Consider the following 27643-nt stretch of genomic DNA (forward strand, 5'->3'; position numbering starts at 1 on the left):
AGGTTGTGTCAGATGTTTTCCAGATCCTGAATTCAATTGGAATGGCTGATGCCAACCAGTTTGAAGACTCCCCTCAGAGGAACTGAATCAGCAGAGGTTGCAATGAGCCAAGGAGACCGCGCCGTTGTCCAGCCGCCGTGACACAGCCAGGCGACTTTTTAAAAAAAAAAAAAAAAAAAAGTTGTGTCAGAGGTGTTTGAACCAGAGCAACTCCATCTTTAATAGGGGCTGGGTAAAATGAGGCTGGGAACTCCTGGGCTGCATTCCCAAGAGGTTAGGCATTCTAAGGCACAGGATGACATAGGAGGTCAGCACAAGACACAGGTCACAAAGACCTTGCCGAAAAAACAGCATGCAGAATAGAAGTCACCCAAATCCCACCAAAACTAAGAGGTGACAAAAGTGACCTCTGAGCCGGGCATGGTGGCTCACACCTGTAATCCCAGCACTTTGGGAGGCTGAGGTGGGCAGATCATGAGGTCAGGAGTTCAAGACCAGTCTGGTCAACATGGTAAAATCCCATCTCTACTAAAAGTACAAAAATTAGCCAGGTGTGGTGGCACGTGCCTATAGTCCCAGCTACTTGGGAGGCTGAGGCAGGAGAATTGCTTGAACCTGGGAGGCAGAGGTTGCAGTGAGCCGAGGTGGTACCATTGCACTCCAGCCTGGGTGACAGAGTGAAACCCTGTCTCAAAAAAAAAAAAAGAAAAAGAAAAAAAAAATAGGAGGTTGCAGTGGGCCAAGATCATGCCATGGCACTGCAGTCTGGGCAACAGAGTGAGACTCCGTCTCAAAAAAAAAAGTGACCTCTGGTCATCCTCACTGCCCATTTTTTATACACTAATTATAATGCATTGGCATGCTAAAAGATACTCCTATCAGTGCCATGACAGTTTACAAATGCCATGGCAATGTCAAGAAGTTACCTCATAGGGTCTAAAAAAGGGAGGACTCCCTTAGTTCTGGGAATTGCCCACCCCTTTCCCAGAAAACTCATGAATAATCCACCCCTTGTTTAGCATATCATCAAGAAGTAACAATTGTATAAGCAGCTGAGCCGTCCATGCTACTTCTCTGCCTATGGAGTAGCCATTCTTTATTCCTTTCCTTTCCTAATAAGCCTACTTTCACTTTTCCCTATGGATTCACCTCAATTCTTCTTGCATGAGTTCCCTCTCTTGGGGTCTGGATTGGACCCCCTTTCTGGTAACAGTTGCAGTTAGGATTTTTTTTTTTTTTTTTTTGAGACAGGGTCTCATTCTGTCACCCAGGCTGCAATGCGATGATGCAATCACGGCTTACTACAGCCTCAACCTCCTGTGCTCAAGCGATCCTCCCATCTCAGCCTCCCCAGTAGCTGGGACTACAGACATGAGCCAGGACACCCGGCTAATTTTTTTCTTTTTTTCTTTTTTTTTGTAGTGACTGGGTTTCATCATGTTGCCCAAGCTGGTCTTAAACTCCTGGGCTCAAGCAATCTTCCCTCCTCAGCCTCCCAAACTGCTGGGATTATAGGCATGGGCCACCATGTCCAGCAGGATTTTGTATATTGAAGACCGTGTTTTATCATATTTGGGAAACTGATAGTCATAGTCACGTTTTCTCTTCTTTTTTTTTTTTTTTTTTTGAGACAGAGTCTTGCTCTGTTGCCCAGGCTGCAGTGCAGTGGCATGATCTCGGCTCACTGCAACCTCTGCCTCCTGGGTTCAAACGATTCTGCTGCCTCAGCCTCCAGAGTAGCTGGGACTACAGGCGCCCGCCACCACGCCTGGCTAATTTTTTGTATTTTTAGTAGAGACGGGGTTTCACCATGTTAGCCAGGATGATCTCGATCTCCTGACCTCATGATCTGCCCACCTCAGCCTCCCAAAGTGCTGGGATTACAGGCGTGAGCCACCATGCCCGGCCAATTTTTGTATTTTCAGTAGAGACGGGGTTTCACCACGTTGGTCAGGCTGGTCTTGACCTCAAGCAATCCACCTGCCTCGGCCTCCCAAAGGGCTGGGATTACAGGTGTGAGCCACCTCACCCAGCCTTTCTCCTCTTAATAAAAATAGCAATAATTGAGTATTGTTTGCCAAGGAATTATTCTGTGCCCAGTAGTGTACCAGGCACATATCTCATACATTCAGGATCTCATTTGTATGTAATTCCTATAATACCTCTACAAGAGGTATTGATTTTTCCCATCTTATAAATGAAGACACTTGAGTCTCTGACTGAGGTCACATAGCTGGTGAGTGGCATCAATCCTGGTCCCACCTATCCTGTCCCTATCTACATTTCCAGAGGACGGAGGTGGGGATACACTGCGGACCATGCCCACACTCCTGCCTCATCTACAGGGGGAGGGGCCACTTCTCAGCCCCGCACCTGGCTGCCTTCAGGGAAGGCTGGGGAAGGCTAACGCAGGCTGGCTCTAGTGTTCCCTACACGTGTCCTCCCGAGGTGGCCCCTGGGAAGGAGATAAACAGAGAGGCCACCCATCCGATCTGGGATCTGTCACTGTGGGCCATGTCTGTGTGCTTGTCTCCCGTCTGCTGAGGTCATTCCAAGAGGCAGGGACCAGTCTCCCTCAGTGTCCTCCCCAGGATCCATGAGTCTCGAAGGAAGGGTCATTGGAAGGTGGGAAAGAAGAGGGGAGGGGAGGCACGCCAGGCAAAGGGATCGCGCGTGGGCAGAGGCCTGGAGGTGGAGAAGGCTGGGGCAGGACAACAGAGCAGAAGCATGGGGGGCCGAGAAAACCAGGAAGAAGTTGGTCCTTCTGCTACCAACAAAAGCCAGAGCAGAATGCACAGTCGGAGAAAGAGAAACCGGGGGAGGGGGAGGCTGAAGGGAGCAGAGTGCAGGCGGAAGGGTCTGCGCTTCGAGAGTGCAGAGCCACGAGGCTGGTGCCTGGGGGCCAGGAGGGCAGGGGGAAGTACAACAAAGGAACCAACTGGTAGAATTCCACGAGGGGCCACAGTGTGCAGTTGAGGGGTCAACCCAATCTGTTCCTAAAGGGCTGCGGCTGGTGGACCCCGGCAGTCCCCCAGTGTCACAGGTGCCACTGAACAGCCCTCATCCAGCTGCCGTTTACTGGTACAACCCCTAGCCGAGGTGTGACAGATCTTCAGGGCCCAGGGTGAGCTCCAGGAGCGCATCACCACCCCACTGGCCCACCCCGCTCAGATTCACAGGACGTAGGCGTGGGAAAGCGGCCCCCTCCCACCTCACATAGGCCTAAACAGGAAGACATGCTTCCTATCAGCAGTGCTCAGGCCCTCCAAGTCCAGGGACTCCCACTGGAGACATGCTGGGGAGGTCTCAAATAAAGTATAGGCCAATGCCATCTCTGCTTCAGCTCTGCAGGGGCTCAGTAGACACCCACTGAATGAATGAATGAATGAATGAATGAATGAATGAATGAATGAATGAACAACCATGTGAATCCTTGACCTCAGGGAAGTTGGAATGCCAGGCTGGGGCACCTTGAGTCACTCACTTATCTATGACTTCTTGGAGGGAGTCCCTCAGAGATCCTGAGGACACTAAAGGCGGCTCGGTCCAGGCCTCCTGGACCCACAAGGAAGTGGGCAACCCAGGCACCCAGACCACTGACATGTGACAGAGGGCTGCTCGCTCCACCCTCCTCCTCAGGAGTCCTCCCTGTGGGACACATCGAGAGGTGTCCTAGAGGGCTTGGAGTTATGGGGGCGGGGGGAACCCACAAGGCAGAATTTTCCAGGCTTTCCTAACACACACACACTGACAGTGCTTCACGCGATGAAAACGCTGTATGGTACTGGAGCGTTCAGGCTCCGTAACCACTCCTGGGTTCAAACCTCACTGGTACCACCTTCTAGTGGTGTGGTGGCACAGCCTTGAGTGAATCCCTTAACATCTTTAACATTTTCACGCCAGGTGTGTGCAAGAGTGACACCTGCTCAGAGACAGGAGGTATCCAAGAGCTGCTGCCAGCACAGCACCCGGCACGGCACCCACCACATGCACAGCGCAGCCACGGATGCCATCGCTCCATCCCTCCGGGGGTGTGAACAGTGCAACAGGACTCCTCCTCGATGCTTACATGGATGAGGAACTCAAATGAATATCCGCCTGAGAATTGCACGGCACTTCTGAAATCATCTCATCGGGCCAAGTCACAGTGCCCTGCGTGCATCAGAAGGCCAGGATTTCTCTGGTGTGAAAAACGGGGGCCCAAACCCAGGGTTCTTCCTCCCCTCCGTGTACCCTCACCTTGCCCAGGCAAACCCAGAAGAGAACCAGGATCCCAGCACCAGACACAGCTCCAGTGGGCACCTCCTGGGCCCTGATGGCTCACAGAAAGCCAGAGGGTTGGAACAAGGAAAAGTGAGTTTTGCGTGGGGGAACAGTAAGAAGTTTCTGAACCCCACGACTCAGCAGGAGCTGGGCCGGAAGTGTGGGGAGCTGGTCTGGCTGACTCTGGTCAGAGCCCCAAGCACCCGATGCTTCTGTCCCTGTCCTTCAGGGAGCAGCGACCTTCGCCACAGGAAGATTTCCTGAGGTCTCCGCACCCCATGACCTTGAGACTTGATCCTTGGAGCTCCTAGAAGCCCCTTTCCCTGCAACTAGCCCCTTATTCCTCTGCTCGGAAACCTCCAAGCGTCCCCTGGGGTTCCTCACAGCCAGCGTGCAGGTCCCTTCCCCATTCTGGCCTCTCAGACACCTCTTTTACCCAACCTTCTCCTCGGCCCAGCCAGCAAGCTTCCATATGATCCCCAGAAAAGCCCAGCCCGGTGGCCCCTTCCTGCCTCTCTCCAGACAGCCTTGGACACCCTTTGGTCCACATGGTCTCTCCTGCCTCCAGTCTCCAGACAGGAAGCATCCACACTCCAGCCTTTCACTTACTAGGTGTGTGACCAATGTAAATGATCAGACCCCTCTTAGCTTTCATTTCCTCAACTGCAAAAATGGTCCAACAATAGCCATCTCCTTGGATTGTTATCAGAATGAAATGGGAACTTGCACATGAAGCATTTGGCGTGGCTCTGGGCAGGCAGGCATCCCACCAACGGCATCCTGCCCCCTACGCAGTTCACTGTTCCACGTTTCATTCTCCCACAAGGTATTTTTTCCAGAAGATGCATCTTACACTCTTCTCTACCTTCCCTCCTCCCCAAGAACTTGGCTCAAGGCTGAGCAAACTGAATGCTCCAGAAATGCAGTAATATGGCAACCAACAAAGAGGACTTCTTCCAGTGACAGGCTCCGTGGGCCACTCCACCAAGGTGAAGAAAAGATGGATTCCACCATCACGCACCAAGAAGGCACTGCCGCCTCGCTGTCCCCGCCCCGTGATCTGGGCACACAGGACTCCCCCCATGGTGGTCAGGAAATTCCCACATGCAGCCCCTGACCTGCCTGGCATAAGCCTCACCCCCAGTAGCACTGGCCTGCCACACCCTACCACCCACACGCATTTCCTGGGGCCATTTGGTCCCTGGTGCTGGTGAATTCCTCCCAATGACAACGTAATTCACCAGGTACTAAGGGCTGCCAGCTCTTCCGGCAAGGACTTCAGCCCAGAGGCTCTGAACAGGCTTCCCAGGGGAGGGCCCAGTGGAATTGGACAGGGCAGGGGCAGGAGCTCTCTGGGCAGAGGGCACAGCTGGAACCTGCAGCAGCTCCATCCTCCTCCTGCTCAGCTGCTTCTGGAAGACCTCACACTGCCTGCCACCCAGATCCAAGCCTCCTCAGGGTGTGGTCAATGCAGTGCCACCATGAAGGGGACCTCTGAGACTACTCATCCCTGGACAGAGCCCCAGGGAGGGCCGGGCACAGAGACCAGGAGGAGAAGGGACACTCCAGGCGTCCTTGTCCTCCCTGACCGGGCCTCTCACCAGGCACTTCCAGCCCTTTCTATGAAAAGCTCCAGGGGGAAAGGCCGAGTCAGCACTCTGGCCACAACTCTCTCCCAGGGCCTGGCTTTAAAGTGCGCTCTGGAGCTCTGGGAACGGCCATCCTCTCCAACCCTCCCCACTGCCTGCCTCCTGAGGCCCTGCACAGAGGAGCAGAGGAAGACAGGAGTGCGAGGAGGCAGGGGAACTGCCTGAGGCCGTCCTGCAGTGGGTTAGGGGGTTACCCGGCCTGGTTTCTGTCTGTCCGACATTCAATGCCAGGTGGGTGCAGAACTGCCCCGGGGGCTCCGGTTGGTGTGAATGTGGGTCACCGTGGCCCCCACCTTTCCCATCTGGCAGATACGTGTCTTGTGCCTACGTCACGCCAGGCCAAGCCAGCAAGCACGGGCCAGGCTGGAGGCCCCAGACTCTCCAGGGGGCTGTCTGGTCCTTGCACAAAACTGCAGACACTGCACGGACTGTCCCCATCCCCCAATTACACAGCCAGCAGGACCAAGCTGGGCTAGGAATGGGGCTGCAATCACCACCCTCCTGGGCGATTCCCGCGTTCACTCCAGACGCCCCCACCCCCACTCCCCCAGGAAGTGGATCTTTTCTTTTAATGCTTAGATTCTTGGCGCGGGATCTGTCTGCCCCCACACTTCACTGTTACCCCTGAATAAGGAGCAGGAAGAGAATGGCACAGTTTCAGGGTTTTCTGATTTGTGTTTCGTTTTCTTTTGGTTGGGTTTTTAAATCTTTAGCAGCTCTTTTGCCGCTCAAGATCTGTCCCCTCTGGAGGTCCACCAGAGTGCTCAGAGCTGCCCACGCTACGCAACATCACAGCACGGCAGCGCCCAGCCTGTCGCTGCGTCCTGGTGGCAGAAGCCTCCTCACAGGGCTGCTGAGCTCACACGGGGCGGATGCCGCGCGCCACAAGCCTCCTCGAAGACTAAGTGTGGAAAAGAAAATATCACCGCCCACGAGATGCAGGGGGCGGGGGGAAGGTGGGGGAAACGAACCCTCGCGGATAGTTGGAAAGCCGTCCTAACGCATCAGTCCTGGGGCAGAGCGAGGAGACCGGGCCCGGGAACTCCCGGACAGAGCCCTGGCTCCCCGGGCGCGCCCTGCAGGTCCCCTGCCAAGGACGGGCCAGCGCCGGGTGGTCCGGGAGCGCCGTGCGCGGGGGTCCTCACGAGCCCACCCGCTTCCTCCGAGGCTGCTGGAGTCCCCCGGGCTCCCCTCCCCCGCCGCCCGCCACATCTGGTTCCACTCAGGTCCTCCCCCACCTCTAGGCGCGCTCCTCCTCCCCTCTCCTCTCCCGCTTTCAGAAAAGCGGAGACGAGTTTTAAAAACCCAGTCACACACACACGCACACGCACACACGCTTCTGGAGAAAAGAGGGGGGAAAAGGAGGGAAAAGTCGAGAGCGGCCCGCGCCCCGGCGCTCCCCCCGCCCAGGCCCCGAAGTTGGCCAAGTTGGCAGCGCCTTACCCGGGAGGGCGGCGTCCCCAGGGGCGCCGGGACGGCCGAAATGCAGGCCCCCGAGAAGCAGGACGCAGCGCAGCAGGTGACGAGACCAAGGCGCGGGGGCCGGCCGGCCGGGCCCCATCCCCGGGCGCAACGCTCAGTGGACGCGGGGACCGAGGGCGCACGGGCGCAACGCGTGGTGGCAGCCCCGAGGCTGGGCTGTGATGACCGCCCGCAAGGGGCTCGCGTCCTCCTCCGGGTCGGGACGAAGTGATGCCTCCCGGGGAGGAGGAGGGAGGAGGCAGCCCGGGCGGAGGGAGGGCGGAGGGAGGAGCGCAGAACCGGGGAGGAGGGTTTGAGGGGTAGAGGGAAAGGGAAGCGGGCAGCGTGGGAGGGGAAGGGGAGGAGGTGCGGGCCTGGGGCGAGAGCGTCGGGAGAGAAAGGGGTGGCGGAGAGGTGGATAGGCCGGGTCCAGGAGGACCCCAGCGTGCGCCCTTTCTCTTGCTGCTCTGTTTCCCAGTCTCCCCACCTCGCCTTCCCTCTCTTCTGTCCCGGCCAGGAGCCCCAGACGCTGCGTCACAACTCCCCGGCTGGCGCGGGCGGGGAAGCAACTGCAAAACTTTCCGCAAACTTCACGGCGTGGTGGGACCTGGGCTACGAGGTCGGGCCAGCCCGGGGCGGGGGCGTGCGGCTGACCCAGGTGGCCAGACCCGGGCCGCCAGCATCCGCCCCGCCGCCCAGCCATCCCGCCTCTTTCTGCCGACGTCTCCACAGCCCAGCATCCACTACCTCCATGCCGAGGAGGACCCCTCCCCCGGTCTGGTGGGGAAGGGGCGGAGCCCAGGGCCTGGCCACCAGGGCGAAGATTGGGGGAGGGGGAGGCAGGGCCCTTGTTCCGTGTGCGGAGCGCGAACAATTCTTGCACGTCTTGTTTTAGCATTTTCGTGACCTCTGTGTCAGTGTCTCCGGTGCAGGAGTGTAGCACTTTTGCTAGTTGGGGCTGCATCCAGAAACCTGGGGAAAATCTGTCCACTGGACGTCCCAGAAGACCGACATCATCACTCCCACCAACTGGACTGCTGGCCGGTAGCAAAAGACCAACTGGAAATTTCATAAAAGGTTAGACAATCCACAGTTACTTAGTGTTACGCAACAGGTCTCTGCAGCACAGAGCACGGACTGCGGAGTCAGGATGCTGGAGTCCAGCCCTGCCTCTCTGCGGATTCCCTGCGTGACCTTGGGAAAGCCTCTTGGGGTCTCAGGACATAGGGCAGGACTGAGACATTGAGACCCCAAGTGCAAAGAAGACACATTTCTCCTACCACGAGTCCTCAAAAACACTATGAAACTGTAATATGGGCCGGAAGCGGTGGCTCACGCTGTAATCCCAGCACTTTGGGAGGCCAAGGAGAGAGGATCGATTGAGCCCAGGAGTTCAAGACCAGCCTGGGCAACATAGGCAGATCCCATCTCGTTTTAATATAAATTTCTTAAATAATAATAAAACTGTAATATAAATTTTACTATTTCCTGTCTTGCCCACATTGGTATGTCTTTTGGAAATAAATCTTTTTTCCTTTTCATTCCTCCCATCTTGGCTAAATGTTTCCCCCACTCTGCAATGGGGGTGTTGGGTCAGAGATGCTCATTCGTCTCTTCCCATCTCTGCCAGGCTGAGGCTCTTGGCAAACAGTCCAGTGGTAACAGAGCCTCGAAGCAGGCCCCCACTGAAATCCCCTAGAGGCCCCCGGAAAGGGTCCCATTAGCCACCCTTTGGTTAGCAGCTGGACCAACAAAGTCCCTGCACTCCACGGCTAGCTTCAGCAGGTCTGACAGGGCCAGGTCCCTTCTGGTGGCTGTGGCTCCACTGCCCCTTGGGACATGTCTTCTTGGTATGGCATGTTCTGGGATCTCAGTGCTCTGCACACAACAGGCCATGCTGGAGCTGCATCAGAGGTCCCCCTCTTGGCCTTCCCTCTTGCACAACCCTGTAATCTCCGAAGGATTTGAGGATTTGCCGGCTTCAGCTAAGCTGCTCTCTCGCTCTATCTGAACAGCCAGAACACGGGATACTCCTTCCCCTGAAACAGGGCTGGATTCCCCCTTCTCCAGCAGCTTGAGTAGGTTTCGGCGTTTCCTGCCGGTCATCCCCACCCTCCTACTACCAGTGGCAGGACAGGAGCCCACTTCCTGACGTCACCAGTGCACAGCATGGGGCCAGAGTGTCCACCACTTGCCAGCACCTGGTCCCACCATGCCCAGCACACAGGAGGTGTGCTCTCATCTCTTCACCCACGGTTCAGCAAGCACCGACTGCTAGCCCTGTACTAGCTGCTAGAGAAACACAGATGGGCAAACACAGTTGCAGCCCTAGAGGAGCCTCATTAAGTGGGGAAAATAAATGTTTTGCCATATTCTGGGCAAAGAAGACTCAATGGCTGAGGAGCACGAAAGTGTGCTGCACTCTCAGGGACAGAGGTTGGTTCAAGCCTCGAAGGCCCAGTTCTAGTCTCTGTCAAGGGTGAGACTTCCTCCTCCAGCGTGACATGGTTCCACACCCTGTTCTGCTGACTGAGACTTCCTCCTCCAGCACGACACGGTTCCACACTGTGTTCCACCGACTGTTCTGCTGATGTCTGCAGCCACCAACTGCTTTTGATCTTGACTTTGGGGTAGAAAGCAGGGACACATCTGGGAGATTCTCCTGTGGAGAATCCAGGCCGGTTCCCTACTGCGTAAAGATCCTGTGCAGGCGCAGTTGTCAACAGAACATGGTCACAGTCCGTAGCAGTGTCGGGTGTTTTGAGCAGCATGGGGCTTTTGAGGAGCCCTCATCAGCATCCAGACCTTCATCTGCTTCCAAAGAAGGGCTCGCATCCTCTGTGCCCACAGCCTCCTCACCATTCCTGTGCCCACAGTTGAATAGCTGTTTATTGAGGGCCAGTACGTGTCAGGCATCAGGCTAGATGCTGGAGACTTAGTGAGGTCTGCAGTCAGAGATTTTTGCCAAGGGGATTTTTGCCAAGATGGTATTCGCTATCGTGGAACTGAAACTGAGAATGGTTCTCCCCTAGACACTGACCAACTGTCAGCCAGCAACAGGTACGGGGGGTGATATGGTTTGGATCTGTGTTCCCGCCCAAATATCATGTCAAATTGTAATCCCCAGTGTTGGAGATGGGCCATGGTGGGAGGTGATTGGTTCATGGGGGTGGATTTCTCATGAATGGTTTAGCACCATCCCCTTGGTGCTGTTCTCATGATAGTGAGAGTGAGTTCTCACGAGAACCGGTCATTTAAAAAGTCATTTAAAAGTGTGCAGCACCTCTCCACACTCTCTCTCGCTCACTCGCTCCTGCTCCACGCATGTGAACTGCTGCATCCCTGCCGCCATGATTGTAAGTTTCCTGAGGCCTCCCTAGAAACCGAGCAGATGCCAGCATCATGCTTCCTGTACAACCTGTGGAACCATGAGCAAATTAAACCTCTTTTCTTTATAAATTACCCAATCTCAGATATTTCTTTTTTTTGAGACCAAGTCTCACTCCATTGCCCAGGCTGGAGTGCAGTGGTGCAGTCTTGGCTCACTGCAACCTCCATCTCCCAGGTTCAAGTGATTCTGCCTCAGCCTCCTCAGTAGCTGGGATTACAGGCGCCCGCCACCACGCCCGGCTAATTTTTTTTGTATTTTTAGTAGAGATGGGGTTTCACCATGTTAGCCCAGCTGGTCTCAAACTCCTGACCTCAGGTGTCCACCCTCCTCAGCCTCCTAAAGTGCTGGGATTACAGGCGTGAGCCACCTTGCCCAGCCTGGTCTCAGGTATTTCTGAGAGAATGGTCTAATTCTGTATTAGCATTACTCATTGGCAGACCCCCTGTGGGTCTGCTAATTTCATCAAAACCAATTTACACCAGGTGTGGTGGTTCAGGCCTTGTAATCCCAGCTCTGTGAGAGGCCAAGGTGGGAGGATCACTTGAGGCCAGGAGTTAACAATCAGCCTGGGCAACATAGCAAGACCACATTTCTACAAAAATTTTTAAAATTAGCTGGGCGTTGTCATGGTGGTATGAACCTGTAGTCCTAGCTACTTGGGAGGCTAAGACGAGAAGTACTTGAGCCCAGGGATTTGAGACTGGAGTGAGCTATAATCACACCACCGGACTCCAGTCTAAGCGACAGAGTGAGATCCTGTCTCCAGTCAATCAATCAAACAGTTTAGTGGAAGGAGTATAGACTTTGGAGCCAGAGAAACCTGAGTTCAAATCCCGGTTTCCCCATTTCCCAGCTTTGTGACCTGCAGCAAGTTATTAATACTTTAACTCTGAGCTCACAATAATTCTTATTTGCAAATGGGGCAACTTGAGATGTTTCCTACCTTGTTAAATGTTAAGCGTAAAGCAATGGCATGGCCCCTGGATCAATGCGGATGTTCAGGGAATGTGGTCCCCTCCCTATTTCCCATCTTCCTTTGCCATTTGGACATCAGGGCGTCTCCCTTATTCCCTACCCTTCACCCTGCCTGTCTCTCCCCTACCCTCCCACCCTACCCCGCCCATGAGATCTGCAGAGATCAGTTTTATCGGATTGTAACATTGAGTTTTACTTTGCCTGGGAAAACAATACAACATCCTTGCATTTTCTGAACATCTTCATATTTAATTGTGTACAAAAATGGTACCCTAAAGTGTAAACTAATCTAGTTAGAAGCATGCTCACTTTGGCTAATAAATGTGTGTCCATAAACAGCTCAGCATGGGGCAATGGGGTGAGTCTAGGCCTGGGGAGTGGAGGTGAGTTGGAGTTCCAGCTCTGCCATTCACTAGCCACATGTCCTCAAGCAAGTCACTTCCCTTCCCTGAGTCTCAGGTGCCCTGTGAGGTGTAAGTTTCCGTGTCATTACTCACTGTGCTTAGGGTTCCTCTGGGATTACTCTCCTCTTCTCTGGTTCTGCGGCTCAGCAGCCCCTCCAGCCAGAGGGTGCCCAGGGGAGCAGAGCACCCCAGCAGGCCAGGTCTACAACAGAAGCTTAGGAAAGGAGAACTCAAGATAGGGAGGGAAAATGCAGCTGGATGGCCAGGTAAGGTATGAGGCTATAAAGAAAGACTTGGGCCAGGCACAGTGGCTCACACCTGTCGTCCCAGCACTTTGGGAGGCTGAGACGGGCGGATCACAAGGTCAGGAGTTTGAGACCAGCCTGGCCAATATGGTAAAACCCCTTCTCTACTAAAAATACAAAAATTAGCCGGGCATGGTGGCGGGCGCCTGTAGTCCCAACTACTCAGAGGCTGAAGCAGAAGAATCGCTTGAACCTGGGAGGCAGAGGCTGCAGTGAGCTGAGATTGTGCCATTGTACTCCAACCTGGGTGACAGAGCAAGACTCTGTCTCAAAAAAACAAAAAAACAAAAAACAACAACAAAAAAGACTTGGCCAGTCCTTGCCTTGCCTGAGGCAACTAGAAAAGAGGCAGTGACCCTGCCTCTTTCTGTATGACCTGCCCCACCCTGCACCTTCTCCAAGCCAGGGAAGAGGACTGGCCAAATGTGGGGCTGGCCCAAGTGGGTCTCACCCTCTCTTCTCCCTGGCTTCTGCATCTCAGATACCCAGGGCTCCACTCAGGCAATCCACTCCAAGTCCATCTGGCTACACCCTCGTCTACACCACCAAGGATCGTAGAGGGGACTGGGCTAAAGAGGGAAGGAAGAAGGCAAGCTCAGGATTCAGAAAGACCCACAGTTCAAGATCTGGTTCAACCTCTTCCAAGGGGAACTTAAAGGAACTATTTTTTTCCACATCCACATGACTAGGGAACTTTACGGTTGGTCTGTCTTCTCTCGACTGGTCCACCTCATTACAGCCCCAGCCCTCCTCACCCTTCATCCAGCCACAGTTACAACCTGACAAAAATTCCGCCCACTTTCTCTAGGTTCTTTCCCTTCTCCCTTCTGTGGAGAACACCTGGAAGGGCTCCCTGATCCCAGGAAAGCCTCTGAGTTTATATCCACTCACTTCCAACTCAAGGCCTGTATTAGAAGAGGAATCCTTAGGCCGGGTGCGGTGGTTCACGCCTGTAATCCCAGCACTTTGGGAGGCTGAAATGGGTGGATCACCTGAGGTCAGGCGTTCGAGACCAGCCTGGCCGACATGGTGAAACTCCATCTCTACTAAAAATACAAAAAATTAGCCAGGTATGGTGGCGGATGCCTGAAATCCCAGCTACTCAGGAGGCTGAGGCAGGAGAATCGCTTGAACCCAGGAGGCGGAGGTTGCAGTGAGCCGAGATGGTGCCACTGCACTCCAGCCTGGGCAACAAGAGCAAAACCCTGTCTAAAAAAGAAGAGGGATCCTTTAAAGGGACCCCAAATCCCAGCCTTTTCTCTTCCAAGGGCTAAGAGATAGTTACCTCACAGGAAGTACAGATTTCCTTTCCATGAGCCTAGGAATCTGGACATCGACTCTCACTTGGAGGAGCCACCATGAAAACATTGTGAGCTGGCCGGGCGCGGTGGCTCGAGCCTGTAATCCCAGCACTTTGGGAGGCTGAGACGGGCGGATCACGAGGTCAGGAGATCGAGACCATCCTGGCTAACACGGTGAAACCCCGTCTCTACTAAAAAAAATACAAAAAAACTAGCCGGGCGAGGTGGCGGGCGCCTGTAGTCCCAGCTACTCGGGAGGCTGAGGCAGGAGAATGGTGTGAACCCAGGAGGCGGAGCTTGCAGTGAGCCGAGATCACGCCACTGCAGTCCAGCCTGGGCGACAGAGCGAGACTCCGTCTCAAAAAAAAAAAAGAAAAAAAAAAAAAAAAGAAAACATTGTGAGCTGTCAGCGGGGCCCTGGAGTAAGCTCAAAGCGACTGGGCTCAGGGCTTCGAACCCCGGCTGCAACAGGGGTCACAAAGCAAATGCCTCTCAGATCCTCGCTGGCTCCTGTCTCCATTGGGGAGGCTTGAGCGGGTCAGGAGCAAGCTGTCTAAAGGGGAGCTCAGAGAGGGACAGAGGTTACCCTGAGGCACCACAGTAAGGAAAAGAGGGCATCGCAGAGCTGAGCTGAAGAACCAGCTATGCATGAGTGAGACTGAGTCCCCAGAACTTTCTACTGCCCTCCCCAGCTGGGGAGGCGGGGAGGAAAGGGAGTCACTGAGATGGAGCAGGATGCCACTTAGGGCTCTGCTGGGCCTCCTAAGCATGGAAATAAAGGAAAAGTCTTGAGTCCCTTTTAAAGGACATCCCAGGCACTTAGCTAGCCTTAAAAAGTCAATGAAGCCGGACACAGGGGCTCACGCCTGTAATCCCAACACTTTGGAAGGCCGAGGTGGGGTGATTACTTGAGGCCAGGAGTTGGAGACCAGCCTGAGCAACATAGTGAGACCAGGTCTCTACAAAAATAAAATAGCAATCTGATAAATATGAAGCTAAGTAACAGTCGTCTCACAAGCAAGTCACTTACAAGGTGTTTTGATTCCCCATAGAAACTAAAAGATAACATCTTAACATATCTTCTTGAGATGTTTCCAGAAACCTCCACCAGATGGAAAATGCCTCTATTATTATACAGACCTTAGATAAAGGGGAGCTGGGGACTAAACTCGGACCACTGTTCTTTGCCACGAGCCAGACCAGTGTATAGCCTCCATGTATTTCTTGGTTTAAAATTTTGCCTGCAGCTTCTGCTATCCTGAAATGTAACCCCATCTTTAAAAACTCTTGCTTCTAAGCCACTAGGGAGTTCGGGTCTTTTTTTTTTCTCTTTTTCTTTCTTTTTTTTTTTTTTTGAGATAGAGTCTTGCTCTGTTGCCCAGGCTGGAGTGCAGTGGTATAATCTTGGCTCACTGCAACCTCCACCTCTCAGGTTCAGGCAGTTCTCCGGCCTCAGCCTCCCAAGTAGCTGGGATTACAGGCACGTGCCACCACGCCCGGCTGATTTTTGTATTTTTAGTACAGACAGGGTTTCACCATGTTGGCCAGGATGGTCTTGAACTCCTGACCTCAGGTGATCCACCTGCCTCAGCCTCCCAAAGTGCTAGGATTCCAGGCATGACCCACCATGCCCGGGCTTAGGGAGTTCGGGTCTTAAGCACTAGCTGTCTGTCCTCCTTGCTAAGCACCAAACAATAAATATGCTTTTTCCCGCTACAAATCTCAGCATCAGTGCCTGACTCTCCTGCAATGAGCAAAAGCAGACCCCAGTTGAAGTCGGTGACGGTGTCACCCTGACTACTCTACAAGGGCCTCCCTGCCCTGAAACCGCAATGTCTCTGGGCCTGTCCCTGCACTGAGGACGAGGACGAGGCCGAGCCTGGAGTCCAGGCCTCCTCAGAGCCACAGCTGTGGTTGGGCTGGCAACTCTGCATCTTCACGATGTAGAAGCTCCCTGACCTTTCCCTCTGTCTCCCCAACTCAGGAAGGACAGGCAGGGTGAGGTGTCCTCTAGTCTCAGTATTTGAGCCTTCTAAGCAAGGCCCAGTCCCTGCCAACAGCCTTCTGGGGCTCTCACTGATCCTGGCCCAGAGGAAGGCCAGGCTTTGCAGATGCAGAGCCTCCCCTGATCCATCCCTTCCAGCCTAGGCCTCTAGCAGAATAGAGCCTGGACCAGAACAGGAGCCAGGAGGCTTCATCCAGCTGGCCCACCACCTCCACCCTGTCCCAGGAGGCTGGCCCCACCTCCCACAACCCTCAGTGGAGCAGCAAGTAGGAAACAGGGGCACCTGGGAGGCACTGCAGTGTTTCCCAGCTGTTTAGTGGGTGGTGATCAGCATTTTCAAAGTGCAGTAAAACACTTAAATGTCACAGTGCATTGCACATGAGTTAAGCCCTATGCTGGGGGATATGTTCCGGGTTGAGATGTTATCAAACAAATTTGAAAAACACTGCTGCTGAGGGCCTGGCCTGAGCCCCCTAAGCTCCCCAGGTATCCCGGCCCAGCTCTGGTCTGCTCACCTGACAGGAACTGCACCTGACACACTGCCCGGAGCTCCTCTTGGGTCTCACACCTAAGCTCCCTCACTCCACCTGTCTGGCTCTACGTCCCCTGCAGAGACATGGGCTGAACTACTTGGCCCTGGACTTCCCGAGGGGCAGCTCATGCTGCAACAACACGATATGGCATTTGGAGCAAGGGAGAGATGCACAAGGCGCTGTGAGAGCCCAGAGGAAGGCCGGACGTGATGCCTAAACTGAGTTCTCCAAGATGCTCAGGCGGCCAAAGCAATGGAACGGCACTGGCAGAGGCCCGGATGTGTGAGATCATAGGGGCCCTGCAATGACACACATGGTTTGTGAAGCTTCTAAGGACCCTTTGCTGCTATGTTCCCCTCCTCATCCTAGTGAACTCTGCTTCTCTCTCAAGGCCCAGCTCAGTGCCCTCTCTCCATCCCCAGGGTCTCATCTCGCTCTTACGCAACTCCCCACCTCCCAGCTCCCACTCAGCTTCTCAGCTGTAAGCTTCCTTAAGGCAGGAGCCAAGCTGAGGGGCCTTTTTATTGCCCACAAATCCTGGCCCAGTGCATTAAGAGAAGGGCCCAACAGGTATGTCCGAGTGGATGCATGAAGTTCATAGATGTGGCAGTTGTAGCTCAGAGTGGGAGTGCCTGGCTCAAGGTCACACAGCAGGTTGTGGAGTTGTGGTGTAAGGCACAGTCCTCACTCAGGGCTGTACTGTGATCTTGTTCTACGATGCCAAACCTGGGCACTTTTGTCCAGCTGACGTGGCAGAGAATGCTGGAAGAGGAGTATTGGTGTGAAGGTTGTAGGGAGGGTTGAGAGGGTCACAGATGCAAAGGAGCAAGGCCTTCCTGGATGTGCTGCCCAGAGTCAAGCCCTACTCTTAGGGCATGTGAGCCAGGCTGAAGGGCTCAGGTCTGACACTATGACAAGCCAAGGCCCTCGCGAGGGGGACAGCTATGTCCTCTGGACATCTCTCCTGGGGCCACTGTGACATGGAAGTGGCCACCAGCCTCACCCTCTGTTTTATCCCACAACCCCTTTACGCCTTACAGCAACCTTAAGGAAGCCCAGGAAGAGGGTCCCATTCTCACTCACCCAATTAGGACACTCAGGAGCAGGAAGATGCAGTTTCTAGGGACAGGACAGGCTTATGGCTTCCTAATCTATGAGCGTGACAGGAGCATAGAGGGCTTACGAAATCAGCAGCACTGACACTCTGCAAAGCCACGCCTCCATTTCCCCATCTAAGTTCGCTTCCAGCCCAGGACTGCAGAGCCAGGACTGCTGCCCATGCTGGCTGGGTCTCCAAGTAGATTTCTTCTGAGGGCCATAAGCCATGAGGCAAGGGAGGGACAAAGTAAAGGGAGTCTAGGGGAGGGGAGCTGAAGCGCAGCTCTTACCCACAGCAGCCTCTGCCCAAAAGATGGCACGCATAGAATCCACCTCACCCAATGTTCAAGCCTGTAGGCCCTTCCTCCCCAGTCACTCCTGCTCCACCACTGCTTGTACCAAACCTCTCTAGGCCTAAGTTTCCACATGTAAAAGCAGAGAGTGGCTGGGCGTAGTGCCACAATGCCTGTAATCCCAGCAATTCAGAAGGCTGAGGCAGAAGAATCACTTGAGTCCAGGAGTTCAACACCAGCTTGGGTAACATAACAAGAGCCTGCCTCCAAAAAAAAAGAAGAAGAAAAAACGCATCAACACAGGGTGGGGGGGTAACTTCTTTGCAAATCACAAGTGCTAGAGCCCCTTCTCTCTGCTACTGACCTCTGCTCCCTCCCCAAGCAGCCTTCAGGGTGAAAAGGCTTGGACGGCACATGGGGAGGCCACCACAGCTGCAGACTGCTTGCAAGGCTGAGGATACCACGGCTCTCTAGCTGGGCACTTCCCTCCACACCCAGGAGTCAGTCAACCAGCTGCTCTCTGACCCCCTCACCACCGGGTCTCCTGCCCAGCGCCTCACACATGTACACACACACCCCTTCATTGACTCCAGCCTGTCTCGCACCCCTGCTGGGCTCCCCCAGCACAACAGTCCTCTTGTATTCCCTGCCCCCACCAGGTCCCAGACCTGCTCTCAGGCCTGCCTGTTTTCCCAGCCTCTGGCAGGTTCCCCCCACCCAACCACAGAACTCAACAGCAACGTTGAGTCCCTAGCCACTCCCCGCCCTTTTAACCCTCCTCATCTTCTGTCCCAGCTTTCCAAAGAGTTGCAGTCCAGCCCTGGCCCTCCTCACCCCTCCTTCATCCATTGGGCCAGGGTGGAATCATAAGCAGACCCAGGTCTTGGCCAGCTCCTCCTGCAGCCCTGGACCCCTCAGGTGAAAGGAAAATGTTAGAGTTGTTTTATGTTTTAAGAGAAGCCAAAGGGTGAGAAGCTTTGCCTGAAGGAGTGAATGTTTCTTGAGTGTACTGTTAGGTACTTGTGCAAGGGATATGTTGTAGGGGCCCTCCAGGTGCTCCCCATAAAGGCAGCATACGTATGACATCATATGCTGTCATCATATGCTGTCGGAGAGCCGACAGCCTTGTAGTTTTTTCCCAGTGTAGAAAATAATAGTCCTGTCTTCCAAGTAGGTGAGTTCAGAAGAGGCCTGATAGCCACCCTCTCCAATGACCCCACCCTTATTGCGGTAGCTGGCTGGCAGGAAGGTTGGCAAGACTGTGTTCATCCTTCAGTGTTCATCCCGCCTGGGAGTCAGGTAGCCTACAGCGGTGTTCTCAAACTGGAGCCTGCATCAGCAACACCTGGAGGATGAAACAGCCTGTTAGGCCCCTCCCCTTCTGTTTCGGACGCAGTGGGAATGGGTGGGACCTGAGAATGTGCACTTCTATAAGCTCCCGGGTGATGCTGACGCTGCTGAACACTTTCATCCATAGAGATGCTTCTCCCCGGCTCAGCCAGAAGCAGTTTTGGAGCCAGGGGAAGAGGAGACTGCTGACCTTGTAAGATAGGGGTTGATACTGAACCTCAAGCCAAAGGGGCAGTCTCTTCAAAGGTCTGCATGTGGTGAGTAGAAGGCTCTGAACTTCACATTAGTGAACTTGGGGTTCCACTACTGGATCTTGTGATCTTTTTTTAAACCACATTTTCTGATTCCCTTCTTATGAGCAAGCCAGGCACTTTACATATCTTATCTCTACTCCTTACTCCCACTATGCAAGGAGATATCCCTGAAGCTTGCAGAGGTGGGATCTGAACCCAGACCTGATTTTAAAGTCTAGGCTCTTAACCTTTTGGTGATTCTGCCTTAAGAAATGAGGCAAATAGCTTGGGCAATGAGAATGATGAAGGCAGGGAAGGAAATAGAACCCTTTTTTAGATAGCTGACATGTCCAGGTCTGCCACAGAAGTGGGGACATACAGGTTTTCCTGCTCTCCATCTAAAGCTACCCATCTCATACTGCAAGAGCCCAGTTCCTTCCCTCCTGGGCCCTTACTCCTGGATTGCTGGCTCCTGGATTGCCAGGCCTTCCCTGTCCTGTTCACTGCTATATTCCCACCAACAAGCATCATTCCTGGCACACTTCAAGGTACCAAAGGTGTTGCATGAATCAACACATTCCCATGCCTGCAATGCCCCAAGACTCAGCCAGTTGCCAGGATTCTCCCATCTACACCTTAGGTGGTCAGGTCCCTGTGTGAAGTTGGAGAACTACAGTCAAATCAAGAGGCTGGGAAATATACTTCTTAAAACTGATTTTAATATCCTTCTTCCCTCCTCCACCCCACTGGGAAAAGGCTAAAACAATCTGGATGGGTTTAATTACAAATTAATACATACTGTCATTGTGTAAAGTAAATCAACATTGGGGCAACAAGGGACTATTGGAAAAAGTGAAACCCATATTAACAAAATATGTCATGGAAGAACCCCACTTAGTGATTTCACTGGCTGCTTGAAAGACAGTCAACGGAAAGGTCAATGTTCTGCATGTTCTCTGGGGCCTGCCTGTCCATGCAACGAAAGGAGGTCTTGCCCAGACTCAGCCAAGCCTAGTTAGCTCCAACCAGGCCCTAGACCAAAAGCAAGGGAAGAGGGCATCCTTTCAATAGGATAAGGGTAGAAAGGGCAGATTGACAGATAAAATCCTGCAGCTTCACTTAAAAGCCCACGGGGAAAAAGAAAGCAGGAAGTTACTGGGAAGCCTTAAAGAAAGATGCAGCATTTTCTCAACATTAAAAAAAAAAGTTAAAAAATTAAAAAACAAACAGAAATCAACTACAAGGTCACTGGAGAGGGAGAAAAAAAGGAATAGAACTTCATTGTTTTCAGTAAGTTTGAACATGGTCTTGGCTTCATCCATGTCTTCATTATGCAGACACCATCCTCTCGGCACTGTGCTCAACCTGTGAGACCCTTTGCTTAGCAGCTTGAAGGAAATGTTTTTTTAAAAAGGTACTATACACTCATATATAAATGCACACGTTTATATGTGCATGTGTATATACATATAAATTGTAATAAAGTAGTTTTAGAAAGCTGGGGGCACCAAGGCCTCTGGGGCTGACTTCCTTGCATTCAGAATTCCACAGGACGATACCTACCCAAGAACTTCTCTCCAATTTGAAACACTCCATCTTCCCTTAAGATCGCCTGATACGAGGAGACTGAGGCAGGTCCACAAAACAAACGAAGGTCCTAGAAAATGTGTCACCAGTGACACTGTTCACATGTGAAAGGAACACTAGAGTCATGAGTTATTTGAGAGCTCTCTACCCTTTCTGACTCCCCCTCCCTGCCCAGAGAACTTGCAGGCCGGAATACTACATCTTTAAATATTTCTGGCTGAGCCCTCTCGCCACATATGTCAGTAACATTCCAAGCTGGCGACCACATGTTCAGGCTCTGGCTCCCTTCCTCTCTACTGAAGAGTGCTCTGCTGTTTCAAGGGCACGGTGGGGCCACCCGGCTCCCATTTCAGCTCGATCTTCAGTTGATCATACATCTCAGAAACAACCAAATTAAAAAAGAAAATTGGTGCCAAAAGAATCTTCATATTTGAAACGCCTATTTCTCCCTTTTTTTTTTTTTTTTCCTGAGACAGAGTCTCACTCTGTTGCCCAGGCTGGAGTGCAGTGGTACCATCTCGGCTCACTGCAACCTCTGCCTCCTGTGTTCCAGAAATTCTCCTGCCTCAGCCTCCCGGATAGCTGGGACAAGGTGCATGCCACCACGCCAGGCTAATTTTTGTATTTTTAGTAGGGATGGGGTGGGTTTCACCATGTTGACATGGTGAAGAACTCCTGGTCTCGAACTCCTGACCTCGTGATCCACCCACTTTGGCCTCCCAAAGTGCTGGGATTACAAGCGTGAGCCACCACGCCCGGCCTGAAATGCCTATTTCTTTTGAGATTGTTTTTCAAATTCCATTTGATGAATTTTTTAAAGTGAGTTAGACAATGTGTGTACATACACACAGAGACACACACCACCACACACCCACAAAATTCAGAGGCTTGGGGGGAAGGTTGTTTGCTGCCAAAAGATCTAACAGAAGAAAGCTTATATGCTGATCAAGTTTTAATAACATGGTTAACAAGAAATGTACACCATTTAGCAAGCACACAAAGACTGTGGGTAGGAACTACTGATCCCTGGAGTGTCTGGCTCCCAAGCCCATCTTCTGCCTACCTTTGGCATAGCTTCATAGTTACTACATTCAGAGAATCCAAGAGGACTGCATGGACAGATGAACCTTTATTTAAAAAAATAGCACTTCAAATAAATTAAAAGGGACAACCGTCAAGTGTTCAAATTGTGAAGAAATAGTTGAAAACCTAGAGAGACTCCAAGCTGCAGTCTTCTAACCTCATTCTTTGTCCAATGGCAAACCCCCACACATCTCAGTACTCCCACTCAATTTTTTCCCTACTGAGATGAGGGAAGCAATTGCAGACAGGAGACCAGACGGAGGAGAAAGCTGCATCTGATTGGAATGAACATTGCCACGTACTTGCTAATACGGGTTTCACTTTATGACCAAATGTATTCTTTCAAAAATAAAAAAGGGGAGAGGGAAGCTGCATGTTTTTAAAAATTGAAATTATTTAGGGATAAAACACTAACTCTAGTGCCTTTAACGGGCAATAGCAACTTTTTTCCTCCGAAGTCAAACACCATCCCCAGCTGAGCCTTTGTGCTACAAGCTTTTCAGGAGATGTTACCTAAACTTTATTAAAAGAAAAGAACAAGTTTAAATATAGACACTGGACTAGCCCAGTCTGTATTTTCAAGTCCACATTCTTCATCTGAAGCACTGCATCAGGGACCCCCCTGAGTCTGCATGTTTTCAAGTTCACAGTACATGGAACCAGTTTTTCTTTTTAATTTTTTCCTCACTCAGAGCAGCCACACACAGTGGCCGTTGACGCCGGAACCTCGGGCGGGGCCTTTTCCTATGAGGCCTGGCCGGAGCTGCCCAAGGTTTCTCCTCAATGAGAATCGATGCTGTCATGCTCTATGGATGGGAAAAAAGCAAGAAAATAAAAGCACCTGGTACAGGTTTCATCAGATCCATTCGGATTCGCTATGTTCCAAACCCGCTGCTGAATGCCATTTGTCCACTTTGTGTGTGTTGAACAGTTTGTGGCCTTGGAGTCTGTCTCAATTAGAAGAACTGTTATTGGACGCCCCAGAGGTTGATGCAATAGCAGCTCCAGCAGGGCTACTCGTAGAGACTGACTTTCGGATGTGAGGCAACAAGTAGGGATCACAGGCCAGCTGCTGGACATCAATGCGGTCCTCCTTTCGGTAGGCCAAGCATCGTCGAATAAACGCCTGCAAAGGAGAGTTTCTTGAAGATGGAGGCAGATAGTCTTGGCACCCCTGGAGGGACCCTAAGGCTATTGGCTGCCAGGGCCCATAGCAAATATCTCCTAAAGAGAAGGAATTTAAGGCCTTCCCCCAGAAACCACCAGGCAGACCCAAAGAAAACAAGGTAAGGAGAAGCACCAACAACAGTACCTCTCTGCTGCCACTGATTCCTTCCCAGACAGAAAGGGCTGAGCCATTACTGAAGGGAGGAAAAAGGAAGCATGACCTCTAAATACTCCTGCCCCCAAAGCACTAAGACCAACAGAAAAAAAAAAATCTCTCTTTGTCTTCGCTGGTTTGGATGGGAACAGTCTAACTTCATGGTCCTCCATCTACAAACCATGACCTCAAGTGAACTTCCTGCGGAAGTGAAAATTCTATCACCATATGAAGTGTCAGGAGACACACAACGGCTAACACTATGATGTGTCACAGGTGATAAAATCATTTCCCTATGTCATAAAGGGAAACCTGAAAGGACTTGCATCCACGATAACACTGTAGACCCAAAAATGCAGTGAGTGGGGTTACACACGGAATTCCAGTTGACTACAAATATGGAGGCTATGCAGTTTTAGTTTCTGTAAGTCTTAGCATAAAGACCCTTATATAGATTATCTGTCTTGTCCTGCTTGTTTTCTTCCTATTTTTTAGCTAGTTCTATTTAATAAGTTTCAATATAACTATTTTAAATAAATTAATTTTTAAAAATCTAAAACATCATTATTACAGAAAGTCCGTATTTTACACAAGGGTGACAAGGATGTGATGTGTCGGTACACACAGGTTCACTGGCTCTCTCAAATGGACTGCTCTGGCGGGGGATGTCCATGCAGAGGCTGCATGGGTGCAGCAGGCAGTATAAGGGAACTCTATACTTTCAGTTTTGCTGTGAGCCTAAAATTGCCTAAAAAGCAGAGTTGATTTGAAACAAAATCTACAACATGAATCAAGCTATTGATTTTCTGGTTTTCCCCCATGTTTGGTAAACAAATTAATAATAAAATGCCAATCCTGGCTTTTCAAAATCAAAGACAGGTACTGGCTTGGTTAAAGCATTTGGAAGATAAAAACAATTCATAGAAATGAACATAATGATCCTTGGCCTTTAAAAATGAACTTTTCTAGGTGAAAGGTATAGAATTGGAGTTAAACAGGTTACCTTGGGTTAAATATTTGTCAAACTTTTTTTTTTTTTAACTTTTTTTAGAGACAAGATCTTGTTCTGTCACCCAGGCTGGAGTACACTGGCATGATCACAGCTCATTGTAGTCTCAAACTCCTGGGCTCAAGTGATCTTCTTTTTTTTGAGACGGAGTCTCGCTGTGTCGCCCAGGCTACAGTGCAGTGGCCGGATCTCAGCTCATTGCAAGCTCCACCTCCCGGGTTTTTACGCCATTCTCCTGCCTCAGCCTCCCGAGTAGCTGGGACTACAGGCACCCACCACCTCGCCCGGCTAGTTTTTTTGTATTTTTTAGTAGAGACGGGGTTTCACCTTGTTAGCCAGGATGGTCTCGAACTCCTGACCTCGTGATCCGCCCGTCTCGGCCTCCCAAAGTGCTGGGATTACAGGCTTGAGCCACCGCGCCCGGCCTCAAGTGATCTTCTACCTCAGCCTCCCAAGTAGCTAGGACCAAAGGCGTGCCCCACCACATCCAGCTAGTTTTAAAATATTTTGTAGAAATGGGTCTCGCTATGCTTCCCAAGCTGGTCTCAAACTTGTGGCCACAAGTAATCTTGCCACCTCATCTTCCCATAGTGCTAGGATTACAGGTGTGAGCCACGGCACTCAGCCAAGTAAACTTCATTTACCTTGAATTTTCTCTGTAGCTGCCAGTGTCAGCTCTTAAAACAGCAATCAGCTCACAGAGTTGCCCTGATTAAAACCTGCAACTGCCTTCCCTCACACTTACCCCCACCCTCCTGCCTCTCTTACCACCTTTCCCTTTGCTCTGTGGACCTGCAAAAAGCTCATTCTCACATCTGAGCTTCTCTCTGCTAAAATGCTTTCCCCTGCAGATCTATGGCTCCTGCAAATCATGGCTCCCACCTTCAAACCATTCAAGATACTGCTCAAAATGTCACTTCATCTTTGAGGCCTTCCCTAACCATGCCATCAAAAAAGAAGTTTCTACCTTCTCATCCCCCTACTCTGACTTATTTCTTCATAACATGTGTCACCATCTGAAATGTATCCACTTTTTGTTTTATTGTTTTTCTCATAAGTGGAATATAAACTCCTTAAGGGTAGGGAACTGGTCTGCAGAGTTCACTGCTACATATTTGGTTTCACCCCCACTACCCAGAATAGTGTCTTAGTGTTTCATAGGCATTCAATAAATATTTGTTGTGGGAGGACAGGAAGAGAAGAGGGTAGGATTTGGAGAAACAGGGACACAGGAGACAATTCATGGAAACATTTGGAGATACTTCTGTATTCTTCATAGCAAGTTCATCTAACAGTCTCTAAAGTTTTGGAGACATTTGTTCACTATTTATTGAATAAACACAAAAATTTGACAAAAGTTATATAAAGAAATAGTCTTGAAAAACCTGACAGATTAGGAGAATTAAACATCTACCAGATAACGTATTCAAGTCCCTCAGTGTCAACTCTGGTTGGCAGCTGCGGCACGGGTAGTAGAGCAGCTAGCTAGAGAATCTGTCAAGGGTTAGGTGCTACCAGTCCTCTTAAATCTCACAACCACCCTTTTTTTTTTTTTTTTCTTTTTTTTTGAGACAGGGTCTTACTGTGTTGCAGAGGCTGGAGTGCAGTGGCTATTCACAGGTGTGATCATAGCACATTACAGGTGTGCAGCGCCGCACCTAGCTACAAACACCTTTTAAGGAAGATGTTTTTGTTTCTGTTTTTATGGATAAGGAAAAGCAGCTTAAAAGGTTTAACTTGCCTAAAGTTACACAGCTACTACTGAGTGCAGAGCTGATACCAAAATTAGATTAACCAGGCTTCAAAGCTGAGCCTCTCTCCAGCTCTCCCAGGACAGTCAGGAAATCAGCATTTGCCTTAGGGATGTGTTATGGGACTTCTCCCTTGCAGATTTGATTTCTTGGTTATGCTGAACCATAGATGGGGACAGGGAGTAATCAGTCAGGAATTACAAACAACTGCTAAAGATGTTAATTCTTACCCTGTGACATGGCAGCTATACCACTTGGAAAAAGAGGCTCTTTCCCAACCTATATCACATAGGTACGCTGTGAAGGAACAGCAGAGATCAAACACCAAAAAAAGAGATTAGACTTGTAACTGGCTGGGCACAGTGGCTCACACCTGTAATCCTAGCACTTTGGAGGCTGAGGCAGGTGGATGACTTGAGCCTAGGAGTTCGAGATCAGCCTGGGCAACATGGCGAAACCCCTTGTCTACAAAAAATACAAAAAAATAGCCAGGTGTAGTGGTACACGCCTGTAGTCCCAGCTTCTCGGGAGGCTGAGGTGGGAGGATCACCTGAGCCTGGGGAGGTCAAGGCTGCGGTGAGCCGTGATAGTGCCACTGCACTCCGGACAGGGTGACAGAGTGAGACTCTGTCTCAAACTGACAACAACAAGACTTACAACTGCTCACTTAGAGTTTAAAAATGCTGAATGACCATAGCATCAAATGGGGCTGGCTACTACTCATCTCAGAAGAACTGGTTAATAGAGATAAATAAAATAGCACGGAAAAAGTAGGCTGGCTATTAGAATTTGGTTTACAGATGTGGCAAGGATGAATGATTATTTATAGCTTCCTTTTCACCACTTCCCATTCTATACTTCCTTTGCCCCACTGACTTTGTTATGCCCTCACCAACTGCAACAGAATTTACTGCTTACCATTCGCTTGACATTTAACCCTATAATGTTGATATGGTTTGGCTGTGTCCCCACTCAAATCTCATCTTGAATTGTAGTTCCCACAATCCCGTGTCGTGGAGGGACCTGGTGGGAGGTAACTGAATCATGGGGGTGGTTACCCCCAGGCTGTTCTCATGATAGTTCTTACGAGTTCTGCTGGTTTTATAAGGGGCTTTTCCCTCTTTGCTTGGCACTTCTCCTTTCTGCTGCCATGTAAAGAAGGATGTGTTTGCTTCCCCTTCCACCATGATTGTAAGTTTCCTAAGGTCTCCCCAGCCATGCTGAACTGAGTCAATTAAACCTCTTTCCTTCATAAATTACCCAGTCTTGGGTATATCTTTATTAGCAGCATGAGAACAGACTAATACAAATGCCTTAGTACTCTTATATAATTTCTCCTACATGGGCATCAGCTTCCCAAATTAATCATAATCCCCGAATACGGATGAAGCTGAGTATCTTTCATGACATCCACATACCTACCTGTTCTCTCTCAACTGGAGTCTGCTCTCCCTCCCTTTCTAACTCTAGGGAGCCTTTCTGAATTAAAACACACACCTATCAACATTCCTTCTACTGGAACTGGGGATGGGGTGGTCAGGGTGTAAGCAATGTTCTTCTGTCAAGTGTTCTTAGGAATATTAATTCATGCCTATCCTAATGTTTTCAATAACTCCTGAATTTCACACTGA

The 27643-nt window shown here is 51.1% G+C and overlaps 2 protein-coding genes across 2 annotated transcripts in view; both read right to left on the minus strand.

The window, feature by feature from the left end:
* The window catches only part of MRC2 (mannose receptor, C type 2), a 97021-nt gene extending 89410 nt beyond the window's left edge, over window positions 1–7611 (minus strand). The window contains exon 1 of the mRNA XM_011966124.1: window positions 7356–7611. Coding sequence (XP_011821514.1) covers window positions 7356–7473 — 118 coding nt within the window. The 5' untranslated portion in view covers window positions 7474–7611. The remainder of the gene's footprint in view (window positions 1–7355) is intronic.
* Window positions 7612–19962: 12351 nt separating this feature from the next.
* Window positions 19963–27643, minus strand: part of TLK2 (tousled-like kinase 2) — a 152083-nt gene continuing 144402 nt past the window's right edge. The window contains exons 21-22 of the mRNA XM_011966130.1: window positions 26243–26291; window positions 19963–23155 (exon numbers count right to left, since the gene is read on the minus strand). Of these exons, the coding sequence (XP_011821520.1) occupies window positions 22884–23155; window positions 26243–26291 (321 nt within the window). The 3' untranslated portion in view covers window positions 19963–22883. The remainder of the gene's footprint in view (window positions 23156–26242; window positions 26292–27643) is intronic.

The sequence above is a fragment of the Mandrillus leucophaeus genome, unplaced genomic scaffold, assembly GCF_000951045.1.
Source record: "Mandrillus leucophaeus isolate KB7577 unplaced genomic scaffold, Mleu.le_1.0 Scaffold747, whole genome shotgun sequence".
NCBI lineage: Eukaryota > Metazoa > Chordata > Mammalia > Primates > Cercopithecidae > Mandrillus > Mandrillus leucophaeus.